This window comes from Corvus kubaryi, unplaced genomic scaffold (genome assembly GCF_017639235.1).
Source record: "Corvus kubaryi isolate FWS band 111438036 unplaced genomic scaffold, C.kubaryi_AGA036_p1.0 37260, whole genome shotgun sequence".
NCBI classification, from domain to species: Eukaryota; Metazoa; Chordata; class Aves; order Passeriformes; family Corvidae; genus Corvus; species Corvus kubaryi.
The window spans coordinates 7,723,177-7,740,396 of record NW_024581077.1 but is presented as its reverse complement, the minus strand read 5'-3'; the positions used below and the strand labels follow the sequence as shown (position 1 = coordinate 7,740,396).

The 17,220-nt window shown below is 45.5% G+C and overlaps 1 protein-coding gene across 1 annotated transcript; it reads right to left on the bottom strand.

Annotated features, from left to right (window-relative positions):
- Positions 1-5,165: 5,165 nt before the first annotated feature.
- Positions 5,166-16,923, bottom strand: MFAP5 (microfibril associated protein 5). Its single transcript, XM_042024260.1, has 9 exons — positions 16,674-16,923; positions 16,219-16,281; positions 13,474-13,521; positions 12,318-12,344; positions 10,707-10,742; positions 9,898-9,933; positions 9,134-9,221; positions 8,222-8,295; positions 5,166-7,651 (listed from the first exon to the last, which is right to left on the bottom strand). Exons 1-9 carry the CDS (start codon positions 16,903-16,905, stop codon positions 7,533-7,535), a joined length of 723 nt encoding a protein of 240 aa, XP_041880194.1. The 5' UTR covers positions 16,906-16,923; the 3' UTR covers positions 5,166-7,532.
- Between the last annotated feature and the right edge of the window lie 297 nt (positions 16,924-17,220).

Genomic DNA, 17,220 nt, shown 5'->3' with positions numbered 1-17,220 from the left:
GGTGACTGTCACGGAGGCTACATCTAAGACAAGAGCAGGGATCCCAGGTTATGAGAAGGAAGGGGGAAAGGAAAAAGGCAGGAGTTCAGGATGCGTGGGAGTGCCACTGGGAGGGTGGGTTTACAAAACTTGCACTGCTGCATGCTGCAGGATTGTCGATGATGCAACTGATGCAGAATTGGGGGCATCTGGTTGCTGGGTGTGCACAGAGGTTATATGTTATTGTGTGTTTTACTGGTAATTCAGCTTTCCAGGCTTGCACTGCAAAACCTTTACCTGGAGACTTAACCCAAAGTTTAATTTTGTTCCACTGTTGAGCTTGTTTTGGTGGTGGGGGACAAGGCAAATTAGGGCGAAACTATTGAATTGAGTATACATTTTTCAACCGCAGCCCCGTGAGTGCTTCTCATTCCTGCCCTGCAGCTCTCTGCCAGCCCAGCCTGAGGCTCCTTATAGGAACTAAGAATCCTTAGTTCTGCTCCTGTGACCCTGCAATTATTTTGTCTCCCTGCCTATATTAGTGCCCTCCACCATGTTTCTAGGCCACAGCACTTCCAGCCCTTGCTACCAGAGACTGACACCTGATGGGATCACCAGCACGAAGGCAGGAAAGGGGCTAGATTGGGTTGAGGAGTTGGAGACCTGGTGAATGGCTTCCTCACCATGAATGCAGGTAAGAAATGTGACCAAAATCCACATACTTATGCTAAATGTCGTCTAATGTGTTCTCTGACTCGAGGCCGTGACATGATTGGGAGCTTATCTCATTTATGCTAAGAGAAACAGACTCTGTGATGAAAGCAGAAGGTGTCCTCCCCGTGTTGAGAGCTGGGGGGTAAAGTACCCACCAGAGCTGCTTGCACTGGGCTGCTTCCCATGGCAGTGCCTGCAGCTTCAGCCTCCAGCATGCCCTGCCCATCTCACTTGGCCCCTGACTCTGCGCTGCACTGGAGAACACCCTCTGCGTGCTCAGGGAGCTGCAGGCGCTGTTCCAGGGTCACTCCATTCTCCTACAGCTCAGCCCCCTGGTCTGGACACCCCACACCCTGATTCAGATCACCTCTTCCCCCTCCTCAGTGGAAGTCACTGGCTCCATATCTCTGCAATCATCTGCTAGCCCCAGGGAGAAGCTCAGTTTTGCACTGCAGTTTTTCACAATGAGACTCACCTTCTAGCTGTGGTTATGGTTTTGCAAACCAGTGTTGCCTGTGATTAGCTCGTGTTTGTGCAGTGCTGCAGCTCGTGCTACTCCGTGCAAAAAGAGCTTGCACCTGGGGCCTGGCTGGTAAATCCTGATTTTAACTTCCCTGTTGTCTTTGGAGAAGTACTTTGTTGGAGAGACTGAGAGAGAAGTCTTGGGAGTTCATTAAAAAATAGCGTATAGCATGTTCCTTGGCTATCAGTCATGTGCTGAGTACCTTGCAGTTGTACAGATTTCCTTGGCAGGACGTCCTCATGAGCATCTCTTGGTCTTGCATTCACATACACAGCCAGGTAATTTCCTTTTGTCCAGTCTGTGCTCAACATGGGGACACCAGGTCCACTCCTCTCTTCTATTATTTCCGTGCAGGTACAGGTAAGGGACAGGCAAATTTACTTAGAGGTGGCTAGCTTGGTCCTGTTCCAGTTTGGAGAACTGGGAACAAGGCCAGAAAATCTTTTAGATCGGAAGAGCAAATATTGTGAAGCAGTGACCCTGGGGATTCCCAGGGAACAGAAATGGCAAAGAAGTTTGCAGAGACTACAAAGAGTTCAGATGCCTTTCCTAAGCTAAACCAATGAGAGACTACAAAGAGAGCAGCTGATGGACAATGGAGCCAAGAGAGATGGTGTGTGATGACAGTGATGGGCTCAAGCAGACCTGATGAGAAAATTGCTGGTCACCACAGCACGGAGAGTCTCAGGAGCAACAACACTCACACTGCACCAGGCAGAAAAGAAACGCTTTTGAAGGTGCCAAGAAGGCAGCAAAGGCCAAGACCCACCTGGTCCTCTTTTGGCACTGCCAAGAAGCCCTGGTCAGCTGTGGCTGTGAAAGATGTCCCAAGGAAAGGCAAGAAGCTGGCAACCAGCATGGCCAAGAAATAGCTACACAATATGAAAACTGACAGAGCAAAAGAGGCAAAGATCCAGCTAAGGGCAAAGCAGTGAAACCCAAGGCTACCAAACGCAATGCAGAGAAATTGAAAGTGACCTCAGGGTGAGAAGGTAGTGCACAAGAAGTAGATGCTGTGTGAGCATAGAAAAAGTGGCCTGCTGCAGGGACACAGACTCCAAATCCTTTAATTGAACCACTGATATTTTGTCATGTTGTGCATTTTTCAACACAATTTACCCAAAGGAAGAGAATTGATTTCAATAATTTTAATGCCTTGTTTAGCAGTAAAACTCATGCTTTGTATTAATTAAAAGTTTCTTGTATTTTCTTCAGCTGTCTGCAGCAATATTGCAGGGGAGAGAGTTTGCTCAGAGATGCACAGCAAAAAGAACAGAGGCAGAAGATGAAAGATGCATTAAAGAAATTTCTGATCTGACATCAGGAAACTATTCTCCATCCTAAGCGTGGTGCAGTATTAGAACAAATTGTGGATTCTCCATCCCCTGCTGAATTTTTCAAAATTCACTTGGACAAGGCTCTGAGCAATCTGAGTAGCTTTGAAGTTAGCTCTGCATGCTAAGTTTCAATGTAAGTTTATCTATGATCCTACCTGGAAACATACACTATCTCCAGATCCACATTTATTTTAAAAAATGCACAGCTTCACCTGTTTATATTCAGCTTAACCTTATGTTTAAGCAGGTGACATGACTTACTAGTTAGACACATTGAATTACATATGCTTTTCTATTACACATTTTGCTAATTTGTGACCAGCTGTATTTGTATGGAAATTGCAATCTTAGTAAAATGCCCCGAATAGCATTCTGATAGATAATTTATTCATTGACTGAATGTAATGTTTTTACCACTTCACTTTTTTTAATATACCTCAGCATACTAGCAACAAGTACATGCTGTTTGCATTTTAACTGATATAATTTATATTACTGAACACGTTTTTATCTGAAAAATTAATTTACACTAATAGCAAAAGTAGACAATCAAATACCTTTGTGATATTTCCATCGCTTTTTTTAATAACTTTTTTTAATGGACTAAAATCCAGCTCTCTATTTTGTGGGAGTTTATTCCAACTTGCTGCATTACAGCGGCTAAGGATGGCAGGGACCAGAGAGAAAAAAGCAATATGCTAAAGATCAGAGAGCAGGGGGTGAAGAGATTCAGAACTGGAATTCAGATTTCCTGTGCCCCAGTCAAGGGGCTGTTCACAACTGGACAAATGTACACTGTAAAACAATGTCAGACCATACGGTGCCATGGGCCAGGTTTGTGTACCTTTAATACCTCTGGGAAAAAACCACCCAAACAATGTTTTAAAAAAAATTTAAGCTAAAATCCCTTTTGGTTTCAACCCAGCTATTCTTTATCTGGTCGAGGTGCTCTTTTTGGGTGGGTGGCAAGGACCAGTCCCCGCTGTGAAGGACAAGCCCACACAGCAGCCAGCAGTACTTCCTTGAGGGATCCTTCCAAGCTGAAGTGCCCGATGTCAACACACTTTGTTCACTCTGTGGGCTCTTGTGGACAAGATTCAGGCAATGTGGAGATTCTAGGTGACATGGCAGCTGCTTCCAACAGCCCCCCCTTGCTTGTTAGCTCCATACACCCAGCGGTGAGGCACTGCTTCAAACTGGGGAGCAGCATCAGAGCACTGGCTTGAAACAGCAGCCTTCAAACTGGTCACACTGGTCGGTACTGGGGAGCTGTACCAGCAAAGGAGAAGGAACAGCCATTGTGTGGGAAGTGACTGCAGGGCATCTAACATTCTCTCCAGGTCAGGAAAGGTTATGAATATTCAGCCACAAATGCAGAGACATGCTTCTAAAAACAGGTCTCTCTCAGCTTTCTTTGTGGCTAGCCCAACTGCATGAGCAGCACACCTAGCTGGAGCTGTATTTAAAACCACTTCCCTGGCTTGCAAGAGAAGGCACTGCCCAGATACCATGGCAGTTCAGGTTGGAGAGGCAGGGGAGATAAATCTGTGTATGGGCTAAGTGCTAATGAAGTGTGGGCAGACTCCAGTACTGAAAGGAAAAGGAAGAATAAGCTGAATTACAAAAAGTTGATGGCACATATTGTGCTTGGCTCACACAGCTAGGGGAAAGTGCCAGTACAGGAACACTGCAAAGGCTAAGAGCTCTTGAGACAGAACAGGGTCTGGCCTGTGTAGGTGGGAGCAGTATCTCCAGCCACTGGGGCTTAGGCTGTATCCATCACAGCAGTCTGAGACCGGGACACCAGAGCTTCAGCCAGGAAGGGGCATTGATTCTAGAGGAGAGTGTTGTGCAATAACCTGCATTGTGTAGTTTAGTCCTGAAAATCTGTGGGGCACTCTCAGAGGCAGCTTAATGGGTAATTTGGCCCACAGCCACTTTTGTTCTAGAAATACCATCTAAATGCAGACTTGACTACTTGTACATGAAGACACTGCTCAGTCTCCCATGTCTTAGTGCTCCACCTTTTCAACCAAAATATGATGTACAGTCAGTGCCTGATGAAACTGTGCCAAAGTCAGAAAATCAATGAAAAGCGAATTTTCCTAATCCTTTTGACCTAGACGTGTAATTTTTAATGTAGTCTTTCAGTTATTCCCATTATTGAGTTAAAGGCTTGTAGTGAACCAATTCTTCTCTGCTTATTTGATATTTATTACAGCTTTTCTCTTATTTCAGTCATCTTGCCATTTTATTTGAAGCTGTTAATTTTCCACCAGAAGTCATGGCACATGCACAGTGAAAAGATGTGTCCTCAGCAAAAATTTCATGGGCTGGGAGGAGTTATCCTTGTCTTCAGCAGCTACCAGTTGTCAGGAAAATCTAGCACAGCTATACATGGTAAAACATGCTGAAGAAAATGTTATGTTTCTCTAGAAAAAAAAAGAGTTTCCAGGAAGACCTGTGATTCATGAGTGAAAGGAGGGTGACAGCAGAGGACTAGGCTAGCAGGGAGTAAAAGGTTCCAAATGATAGGCTCTATCTGGAATCAAGTCTCCCCACAAATCTGGAAGAAACACAGCAAGAGACAAATAAACCCAAACACATGAGAGTTGCCAAGAATAACAAGAAATAAATTTTCTTTTAATATGGATTATATAGACTCTAGCATTAAAACAGTGTTCCCCTGAACAGGAGCACCTCTTCCTGTCCCTGCTGAAAGCAAGCAACAGAAAGACTTCTAACCACTTCCCAACCTGTATGAAAGTTAGATTTCTATATGCTGTACAGTAGCTATGTTACCCAGTTATGTATCTATAGCAATGTATATTCACCTCTAAATACAGAGTGGAGACTTGGCCTAGTCCAATTTCCAAGCTCTAACATCTCATCTCCATCCTACCTTCCTCCACACAGGCAATTTTCACAGGTATCCCAGCATGGAAGCCCGTGGCTGCCAGTGGCTTGAATGTCTTTGAGATCAAGCTCTCAGTACCCTCCTCTCTACAGAAATGTGCACTCTCCTTCATTCCTAATCTCATGAGCCTGGAGTACTTGGGAGTAGCATCATCTTCTGAGTAGGGGTGCAATGCTCCTATATGTGGGACAAAATTCTAGTCACTGTGTAATTTGGAATTCTCTCTCCTGTATACTGGATTAATATAGAGAGATTTAGCCCATCTAGGGCTAATTTTGACCTCATGTGGAATCTGTCCATGCAGGGTGTCTTCCCCTACACAGAGGATGTAACCAGTTTCTTGTTGCACACAGCAGGAATGCAGGTCCTGGCGACATGGTCCTACACTAATTGTTCTTCTTTTTTTCTGAGACGTCTGCCTCCGTGCAGCAAGCTGTCCCCAATACTGTGTGACCCTGGCTCTGTGCAGCAGGGCAGTGCTCCTGCAAGGCTGAATGGTCTCTGTTCAGCAGAAGAGTTTATTATGTGAGGGGAGTGAATGCCTAATCTAGCAAACTCGCTTTCAGTTACTTGGGAACAACACAGAGATCCTAGAGACAGGGTCTTGCTGATCCTCTGCTGCAGTGCTCCCGTGCCCCTCAGAATCATGCCCCTAAAAGTCACACAGAGTGATTAATACAATTCAGACTACTCTTCCCCACTTACCCTACCCAGTCTCATCATGAAAACTGCCCATATAGCTGGTAATGTTCTCTATATATCTAGAAAACAAAGTTCTTGAGCAGACCAGACATCCAGTGCTACCACAGTGAATTCTTCTGCCCAGGCTGGCCTGTGTAAGTGCTTATACCTGCAGATATGTTTACCTTCCCCATCAGCACCTGGCTCTGTGCAGGTCAGCACAGTCAGAGATTCTGCAGGAAAATCCCAGGTCCCAGATAAACAGGGATCCCAGATAATGATTCTATTCCCACATCCGATTCCAGTTTGTGACCCCTTTTGCTTTGTGCAGGAGCTTCCAGGTCAGGAGGTAGGAACACAGCTGGAGATATTGAAAGCAGGCACAGCAGCTGGAGAGTGTGGAGGTAGCCAGACCCAGACAAGACACCAGGACAAGATAATTCATTGCAAGTTATCAGTAATGTCAGGCCACACAGGTTCTTCATGGGCTTTCTTGGGTGTAGGAGTGGAGGCAGCCATAATTACTGCTCCCTGGAACTTGCCTGGAATGGGCATCAAGAGATGTCTTCAGTGGGAAGGGAGGGACAAGAACAGGGGAGAGGAGAGGAGGAGGAGTAGAAGAGGCAGCACTCTGTTCCAACGTAATCTTCTTGAGAAAAGTATAATGCCATACTAAATCCAGAATTCTTCCTTTTGGTAGAAGACGTGCGTGAGGGAGGCAATGGGCTTGAGACAAAGAACTTCCCAGAGGTAGTTATAAATGATCTGTTGCCATCCAGGGACAATGAGGTTTGCCTTGGGTTCAGGACAGCTCATCTCCCAGTTCTGTCACTTCCCTGAGGCCAGCAGACACAAGGAGGAGACTGTGCTATCACACAACAGTGGCTCAGGAGAATCGGAGAGGCTCAGGCTGACCAACCACATCCGAGCTCACACTCATGTCAGGCAAGAAATCTAGGGCAGGAGTCCTAGGGCATAAAGGTGAGATGAGATGCAGCTTAGGGCATCTACACCATTGGAGAGGACTATGTCCTGTCCCCATTTCTATGTCTCTTGAGGGGCAAAGCAAGAGAAGGTGCAGCACATTTATAAGGACCTCTGGGAAATGAGCATCTCATGGCCTGCCAGGCAGAGTATGAGAGAAAAGGGGAGAATCCCATACCTTCAGCAACAGATTATAAAGATGACAACAGCTACCATGACAGACTAGCAGAGAGAGTACTCTGTGCACTGCAGCACCTGAAGAAGAGGATGTAAGGGAAGGCATAGAAGCAAGGAAATGGTGGGGAAATCATGAACAAGAAGCACTTGTCTTGGACTGTAGGTAGTGGATGATAATTTCTCTTCTCTCTCTTCCTTTTCCTCTCCTCCAGTGGGTAGCTCACAGAGCATCAGGCCTGCGCTGCTGCTCCAGGAGCTCTCTGCAAGGGAGAGGCAGGGGCTGCCCGGATCGGCGGAGACGTCGAGGAGGAAGGCCAGCCAGCTGGCGGCAGATCTCATCTGAAGACAAGCAGACACACACAGGCTGACAGATAATCAAAGCTTCCTTTGAATTCTTCACCAGCAGAACAGTTAGAACATCCTTCACTGCATCTACAGAAACTGTTGAAACTGCTGAATCCTCATATACATGAGGCAAGCAAAGCAAGTCCTTAGGCTTTCATGAATTTCCTTCTGGCTTTATGCATGTACATTACATATTAAAACCACTTGTATTTTGCTGCATGCATAAAAAATCTAGATTGGATCCAGCTTCTATTCATGAACAGAAATACTGAGATATACTCTTTAACCTCAACGGAGTACAACTTTGAGTAAGGGTGTGTCTGGGACTACTAGACCATGATCGAGATCGAGGAATAGAGAGCTATCATATTTCTTGGTAGTACAATATCTACTTCCCAGTTTGTTTATCATGGCATGTGTATTAGCCCCGAGACTGCATTGCTTTAGAACTCTTTCAAAGTCCAGGGAAGTTACTACATGTGGGTTAGGGTCTAACTAGTTAGCTTGGAGATGCTATCAGATGGCTGCAGCTATCCTTCTAGGCTAGCCTGTGATACCACTCACCTTGCATGACCTCGTTCTCCTTGCAGACAATGCGAGAGCATACCTCCTTGTTTATTATGTACATGCGACGCACACTTGGGATCACCAGGATCAACAGCAGAAGGCCCAGGGACACAAAGAGACAAAAAAGAGGTACAGGGAATAAACATTTATATTCACCAATGAGCAGGCAAATCCTAAGTTTTTATGATTACTTAGCCTAGAATAAGGCTGCTTAATAGCAAAGTAATCTTTGTAAAGACTTAATGAAAACTTAGAATCATAGAAAGGCTTAGGTTGGAAGGGACCTTAAAGATCACCTAGTTCCAAACTCACTTCCACGGGGAGGGATGCCACCCGCTGGATCAGGTTGCTCAAAGCCCTACATTGAACCTTGCCTTGAACACTCCCAAATATGGGCCATTGACAACTTCCTGGGCAAGCTGTGCCAGTGCCTCACCACCCTCTGAGTAAAGAATTTCTTCCTGACATCTAAATCTCTCCTCTTCCAGTTTAAAACCATTCCCTCTTGTCTTATCACTATTTGCCCATGTAAAAAGTTGCTCTCCCTCTTTTTTATAAGCCCTCTTTTGGTACTGGGCGCTGCAATGAATTCTCCCTGGAGCCTTTTCTTCTGCAACCCCAGCTCCAACTCAGCCTATCTTCATAGGAGATGTGCTCTATATCTCTGATCATTTTCATGGCCCTAGAAATGACCAAATACCTTAAAAATGGATTACAATATAGGCCACAGACTCTAGTCATTGTGCTGTTTTAAATAATCACCGTAAAAGGACACTCTGAGGATAGGATTCATCTCACCAGTGGGTTCACAGAGAAAGCATCTGATCTTCAAAGAGAACAATTGCTGAACAGGACATACCATTTCTGGGCTGTTTTTAGGGCTTTTCTTAGGGACTGCTGGTTTCTTACCTTGTAACACAGAGGTAGCTGATACACTGCTTTACTGGCTTGTGAACAGAGTACAGGCGCGTGCAAGGGAACTTTTCCTCACGACAATCTGGGAACACACACACAAACACGGAGGTGCAATCCAGCATCATGGCCAGGTGCACTCATTCTGGCACAGATACAACTTAACCACTAGGTACAGTCCTCCAGGCTTCTAGGGAAGGATCCCAGCCTCTATTGTCACTCTCATGGGAGAGATGGGGGCGGTTTAGAGACGAGGAAAATGGTACCGACATTTCTGATCCCCTTGCTTCATAAGCTAAGCCCACTGGACACTCAGAATACAGAAGGCACATGTTGTAAAGGGGACAGACACATATAAACAAAAAGTAAATTTTAGTTGCATATTTAAGACGTGTTTCTAATGGATGTGCAATTATCACATTCCAGGACAAAAATCTAGTTCCTTTCTTTTCTGGACAATCAACCCTGTAGCTAACTACAATGGATTCTCTTGCACTTCATTCTGAAATGCCAGGTTTTGGTCACCGACACAATATTGACCCATTGTATCTGGTCTGCTGATCTCCCTTCCCAGGCATGCCACCCAGGAGAAGGCTTCAGCCTCCACTACCATCATTCTCCAGTACTTCTAACTAAACGAACAATTGAAAGCAATTTTCCAGCAGACAAAGTTTCGTACCCAGCCAGAACCTGCTTGGAGAGGTAAAAGGGTGGGTGAAAGTGGGTCTGGGAAGTTTGCAGGCAGCAAATTTAAAACACACCTGATGAAGCCGTTGTCGTTTCGCTGTCAGACTGAACTGGAAGACAGAGAGTAGCAAAGTTAGTTAGTTACCATGATTCCTTCCTAGACATCAGCTTAATCAAAACAAATACCTGGAAATCTCTTTCAACAGCCCTCCATTGTAACTTCTAATGTAGAAAAAGGTTTCATTGTTACTGATATGAAACCATAAGGCACAAATCCAGTGTGAGTCTAGTGCCAGCTATGCAGTCAACAACACAAAAAATTTGCCTAAGTTTTCCCATAAAGCAGTACCACTACTGTTCAAAATTACACTGTGAGAACATTTTGACTTAAAAGATCAGGTAAATTTCTTTAGCTGCTGTAATTACCATTTATCTAGACAAGAGGGGATGGAGTTTGACTGCCCTTCATAAGGAACAGTGACACCTTTAAGAAACAGCATCCCAAGACCACTGGCTCTTTGATGTCCATGACACGGGGTCAAAAAGAGGTTGGTTTGTTATTCCCTCTGATAAAGCAACCCACCTGTGCCACAGCAAACTAGTACATTTTATAATTTACCCAGTAACAAACTGGAAAGAAGTTCAGAGAACTGACTGCCAGGTGCAAGTTCATATCAGCAGTTACAGAGGACTTTTACTTCTGCTCAGATGCCATAGTATCAGCCCAGAAGCATAGACAAAACGTGTCTTAAAGAGAATTAATCCTTTGGGTGTGGGGCTTAGGGGCAGTCAGAGAAGGGAGGATTCCAAGTGTGCAAGCGACTGTGTGAGGAGAGGGAAGGAGGGTCCACAACATGTGGCTGAAAACTGAGAATAGACTCACCAGGAGGGAGAAGCACAGGTGGTATGACAGCTGCATCTGGAAAAAGAGATGTGCTGAAAGATCTTAATTTGAGCTTCCAGTCTCTTTCCTCCTGCCAGTGTTCTGCTGATAGCTCACCAGTCCTGACCAGTGGCCATCTCACATCTGGTTCATAGACAATGCTGATTGTAGTGTTGTTATTATCTGATTTGTCAGAGTAACTGCAGGCTTTCCCTGCAAATATGCCGGGGGTGCTAGAGCTGATTGGATGCTGCAAAGCAAAGATGGGTCCCAATGGCACGTCCTTTGTGAAGAGTTTTGCTTGATCCCTCAATAGTAAGCCCAAGCCTGCTGTAAAGGCTTCACTTTTAGTCTTTTAACCTTTAGATGTAGGTCAATCACCACCAGTTTGGTCTGGACACTAAGTCCTATCTACCATCCTACAGACTGTCAGGCCTCATACACTGAACACAGTTGCCTTCACCTCCCATCCCAACCACGAAGATCATCTATCTTGTAGATACAATCTTGTGCTTCCACTTTTCTCTTTCAGTGTTGTTGCATGGCTCTCTGACCCACAACAAATACTGCAGCCAGTTGATGAGCAGAGTCAGGGCAGAGGACAAACTGTGGAGCTGATGTTCTAGAGAACAAGACACCACTCTCAGATGAGTTCCCCTACGCTCAGAGCACACTCCCCGGAAACAGCCATGCATAGCTGCCTCTCTTTAAACCATAGCATTGACCACATGTGTTGTCCGTCTCCCTGCCCTGCCTGGTCTTCACCAGCTCAGAGGGATGTGTTTGAGAGACTTCTCCAGCAGAGAGAGAAACCATCCCCAAGGCCAGTGGTGCCAGATTTGAAATCAGAGTGGGGTTGGAAAAAGTGGGGAGGCTCCTTCTTGAGCCTCTCTTTTCCTCCATTGCCCATTGTCGCAATTGCCTACACTCCCATCAGCTCTGTGTCCTTCTCCTGAGGCTGTCTCCACTCTCTAAGGAAATACACTGTGTGCTCTAAGTGCTCATCTTCCAAGTCCTCCATCTACGCTTCCCTTCACAGACATTTTGCTGCCCCCTGTGACACAGCCACAGGCACAGTGCGGAAGACACTACTGAAAGAACAGAATCTCCACTTCCCCACCCCAACAATGCTCAGGGTTTGCTTTACTACTTTCAGGGGGTTTTTTGGCACCTGTGTCTCCTGAGCACTGAAGCACATCTGCTACCTGTCAGCAGACACACACACACAACCTGTGTCCCAGTTTGAACCTGTCCAATTTCTCACCCTCATCATTTAGTCTCTTTGTTCCTGCCACCTTCTCTGGAAGCCAAGGATGTGTGAGCTTTGAATTTCATGGCTTCCTGCAGTGAAAACATCTTCAGGGAGCCCTAGTACACCAGACGAGATTGGCATTTCCTTGGAGAACAGACCATTAAGTCACCCTAAATTCATCTCCCTTTGTGGAGCACAGAAAGGACTCCCAGACAGCCATAAATGCTGGAAGAATGTGGCTATGTGTCAAAAGTGGGAAGAGGAGTTTCTGGGCATAATGGGGAATTTCTGGGTCTGTGTAGGCAGGAGTAGTGAAAAGGGAAAAAGAAGCATGAGGATGCCAAGAAATGGGAGCTTACCAGAGCTGCTCTCGGGGCTAACTTCACCTGGAAAAGAGAATGTTCTTGAAAAAGCTTGTCTTTACTTCATGGTCCCTTACACAGCTAGCCAGAGCCAGCTTGAATACCTCTGCTGCCATCACAGGTTCATGAGACAGTGGGATCCAACCCAGCAAATACATAATCAAACACGGTACCCCCAACCCACCCATATCCACTCCCTTTTCTGGTGACTGGCCTGGGACCAAATGTTTTAGTGCACATGTTCTATCAACCCTTAGTGAATTCTGGATATTCTGCATATTCTGACTTCTCAGATATGGCCACTGTTGGCATCTTGATGGGAAAGAAAGTCTTCTGAAATGAAAGTCCTGAGGGCTCTTGCAGCAGAGGAGGAGGGAGGCAACTCCCAAGACCTAGTTTGATTGCAGAAATTCATCATTGGATGATTTTCTTTGAAAAGCAACTGATAGCAAAGCTGGGGTAGCGATGGAGAGGTAAAGCATGAAGGAAAGGATGCTTGGAGGACATGTGTTGGGCTGGCTTCTGAATAGTTTTCTGGGAAACCTCAGATATTACACATTACAGTATCACAGCTGGGAGATGTCTGAAAGCTTAGCCAGGGGCTTCAGGTTTGAAGAAAAGGCAAGCCCTTGTGGTCCTTTTGGATGCTGAAGCATGATGCAAATGTACACTCATTTTATCTTACCATGTCGCAGAAATGGATTAAGGTCGAGAGGGATAAAGCAAACAAAAACAAAACAAAAACAAAGCCAGTAAGAAAACCAGTCAATATCCTTTCCCAGTGGCCTCACCATGATGCTTGTGCACCATTTTCCCTAGGATTTTTCTGAGCAGTAGTAGACTTCCCCAAGCATATAATGGTTGAAGACTTACCAGCTTTTGTGGGTCTCCCACAACCCTTGACTGTGAACATAGCTCCATACCCTTCAGCTAAGTGTTCAGGACCCCTATCCTAGAGAATTGTTTGTAAAGAGCATGTAACACTTAGCAGGTTGTCTTGGAGAGCTTGTTTAATCTTCACTGAAGGGTAAGCTCACAATGTCAGAGGCCAGGGAACAAAGAACAGTATTTTCTAATAAACAGGCTGTAACTCCACAGGACAACTGGGTCACATGGGCAAAATGCAGCACATTAATGTGTCTGCAATACTCACCAGCTACAATTTCTGGTTCTTGCCCATTGACCATCCATGGAAACCAGTCTGCAAGAGAGGAAAAGAGAGGAGTGAAGAAAAACAGATTTTCACAGTCTGCAGGCTTTGTGAAATTTTAATGTTTATCTATCCAGGAGACACCACTGCCCTCTGCTGAAGGGAGAAATGCTCTCCACTCTGCCTCAGCCTCCACTGCTGCTGGCTGTGTTTGCTGTTTAAAGGGTTGTGGATACAGTGGGTTCTGATCCTATCCCTGCTGCTTCCATGGCTAGGCACAGGGACAAGTTAGTAAATACCTCCAGATCTGCTACCAGACTTTGCCCTTCTGAAACCTCTTTTGATGCATTTTGAAAAAAAAAAAAAAATCCATGTAGCCTTCCTGCTCTGGAAGCTGAGCAAAATCCCTATCTCTATTTCATAAAAGAGGAAACTGAGTAATGGAAATTACTCACTTACGGTCATGGATTGAGTCACTGGTACAGTAAAAAGCAAACTGCAGGTTTTGTAGCTCCTTAGGCAAATCATCCAGCCTGGGTATGGAGCACAGAGCAGATAATCTTTCCCTTCTCAGCCACTGGGTGAATTGGAAAGGGGAACGATGAAGGCTTGGCTGTGCATGCTACGTGGAAATTGAAGCTGGGCTAGACTGTTTGTTTGTTCAAATATAGAGGGTGACAGAGCTGTTTCCTTACAGCAGCCAGGAATAGGAAAATATTTCCTGCTAGCCACAGACGAGGGAAATGTCTGCATAACTGGGGTGGGATGAAGGAAAGAGTTGGCAGGAAAAAGCCAGTGGTCTGGGGCACTGCAGGGATGTGTGCAGCCCAAAAATCAGTACATCCCACTAGGTCTTGTGAACTCAGCCTGTAGCTTTCTGCTCTTAAAGGGAGCACTGTGTGGGTAAAAACTATCAGGTGTGGAGTTTTTGTCATAGTTCTTCCACATTCCAAGGGCAGTTACTTGCAGGCCGCAGAGGGTCTCTTGGGACCCTACATAATCCTGCTCCACAGCATTACAGGAGTTGCTGGACCCTGATACTCTGTTCCCCACCCAGCTGCCAGCAAGGGCTCAGCTGCTGGCAATTTACCCAGGGAGAGCCAGACATGTATAATAACTTAAGTACACAATTTAATACAGCCCACAACTTTCCCTGTTCTGGTTAATCTCTTAATTGTAACAAGTAGAGAAGAAAATGGTGTTGAGCCCTTTCTCATTTGTTCCTCCTGCAAAAGGAAGGATGCAAATTCTGAAACCATTGCAGAAGCCAGAAGTGCTGGATTTGAAGAGCTGTAGAAAAGACAGGGAGGCTCCTCCCTCCTTTCTAACACTGAAAAGTCAGCTATTACGAATTTTGTTTTCCCCTAGGAGTTGAATAGAAAACCAGTCCAATTCTAAAACAAAAGGACATAAGTGAAGTGAAATCTCTGCATACCAGGCAAGGACACAAAATGGGTGATTTTCTTATCCCACCTTCAATCACTTCAATTTATATTTACTATGGTATCCAATAAATAAGCCTTATAAACAATTGGACTTTCTTATCCAAGTTGCAGCAAATTCATCCTTGAGGTCTAGAACTGCAACCCTAACTCACCAAATCTGTAGCTTACCCAAAATCAAAAGAAACAATGAGAGACCAGCTGGTGATTCCTATTATTTCCCAAGTTAAACAAACAAACAAACCCAAAGAGAAGTGCTAAAACAAAATACACAAAAGTATGAAATATTCCTTTCAGGCTTCCTTTATGCATAATAAAAACCACAGCCTTTTTTTCCCCCCTCTTTCAAACCATAGTCCACCTATAAGCTCATCTCTTAGATGCCTCACCTCCCTGCTTCTCAGTCATAAACATGACATCGTCCATTGTGCATCTTTACAGGAAAAAGTGCTATTTGAAGCAGAATCAGGTTTCAACATGAGGGGAGGACCAAGGAGGGTATTGGAATTACCTGATTTGAAAGTGATAGGTAGTCATCTCTCTCCTACATACAGTCTTTCTTGGACAAAGCTTTGTCCTTTCCTGAAATTAATCTTCTTTCGCTACCTGTCCTGAGTCTCCTGACTATAATGTCTGATGCTGCCTTCCTGTTTTGTTTTTTTTTTTGTTGTGCTTTTATTTTGAAGAACAAATTTTATCTGAATTTTTGCCAAAGTATCTCCACAAGAACAAAGTCATGGAGAGACAAAACAGAATAACAACAACCACCACCACCAAAAGCAGAGAATGGTCTGAACTACAGGGGTGAAGTCTCTCAAAACAGCTGTACAAATACTACAAAACCTCCCAGCAGCTGAGTGGCTTGGAATGAGGTCATTCCAGCAGGAACTGCTAGTGACAGCAAATGCGTCACAACTATGACAGAATAAATTTTGCAGAGCACTGGGAAATGCCCTGCAGATCATGCATACACAGGTGGTACAGCAGTAAGCACAAAGCACACCTAACCCTCTCTCCCAGCTTGAACTGGATGTTTTGCTTACTATAACATACCTCAGTAGAAGCTGTGGATCTGTCTCTTGTGACTCCCAGTACTTACTGGAGAGTGTCACAGATGGCAAAACATTTCCAGTTTCTAATTTTTTCCTTACAATCCTATATCCAACTTACCTCTCCTGTTCAGTCCTTCCCCCTTCACTACCCCTCTACATATCTCTGTCCTTAGGTCATTGTGCATTATTCTGTGTAGGAAACTCCATGGGGCCCAGATGGGGAAGAAATCCTTCCCCTGGGCATAAGGACTCACCAGCTGGGGACAAGAAGAGTGTTAAGAGACAAAACAGTATACAGGTTCCAGAAGTCTTCATCCCTGTGGAGTGGAGGAGAGAACAGAGGAAAGCTAAGGCAGAAACTGGTATACCCTCCCCTATACCTCAGAAACTTTGCTTGTTGTCCCCATTTTCCTCTCAAGGCCATTTGGTCTTCCCAGCCTTCCTCCTATTTCCCTCCTCATGTCGCCAGTTTTCCAGGTATTTGTTGAAACATTCTGGACTGAACTGGTAACACCACCTGCTCTGTTCCTCTTTTCATCTCCCTTCTCCAGCCCCCATCTCTTTTCCCATCCAGGTGGCTAAGCCCTGCTCCGCACACACCCTCAGCATGCAAAGAAAAGATTCCCCCCCGTTATCTGCCTCAATTTTCTTCTACTTTTCAGTTATTTCGAGGAGCACTGAGAGAAAAGACAGGGTCCCCATCACTTACTGCAGCCCTCAGCCTCCACTCCCTTCAGCAGCAGACGCTCTGTTTTTCCCCTTCGGCGCCCCCCCACTTTGGCTATTGGGTAAATCACATGCAGCCCCACCCAGAACACGTTCTCCTTTTGGTTGTCTTCAAAATACAATTTCTGGGAAAAGGAAAAAAAAAAAGAAAGAAAGAAAGAAAGAAAAAACCCCAAGAAGCCAGCGAGATTGAGGGATATGGTATCATCATGCATGTGGAATGAGGGGGGGAGCGAGGAGCAGCCCACACCCTCATTCCAGAGTTTATTGTCCTCCGAAGGGGCTCCTCCCATTCCCCCAGGATGGCCCAGCACCAGGGATGGATTCTTGGGTCTGCTTTGCACACTGGTGTCCCGTTTCGTCCTGCCCTTCTATGCAGCTTCTCCTCAAGCCGCTACCTCTAGCCACGTTTCCCGACTCAGCTGCTGCCTCTCCCCACCCCAGTCCTTCGGTCCTCTTCCCTGTTTCCCTGCCTGCCTGTGGTAGCACAGGGACACTGCGGAGCCCGCATCCCGCTCTCCCGCAGGACC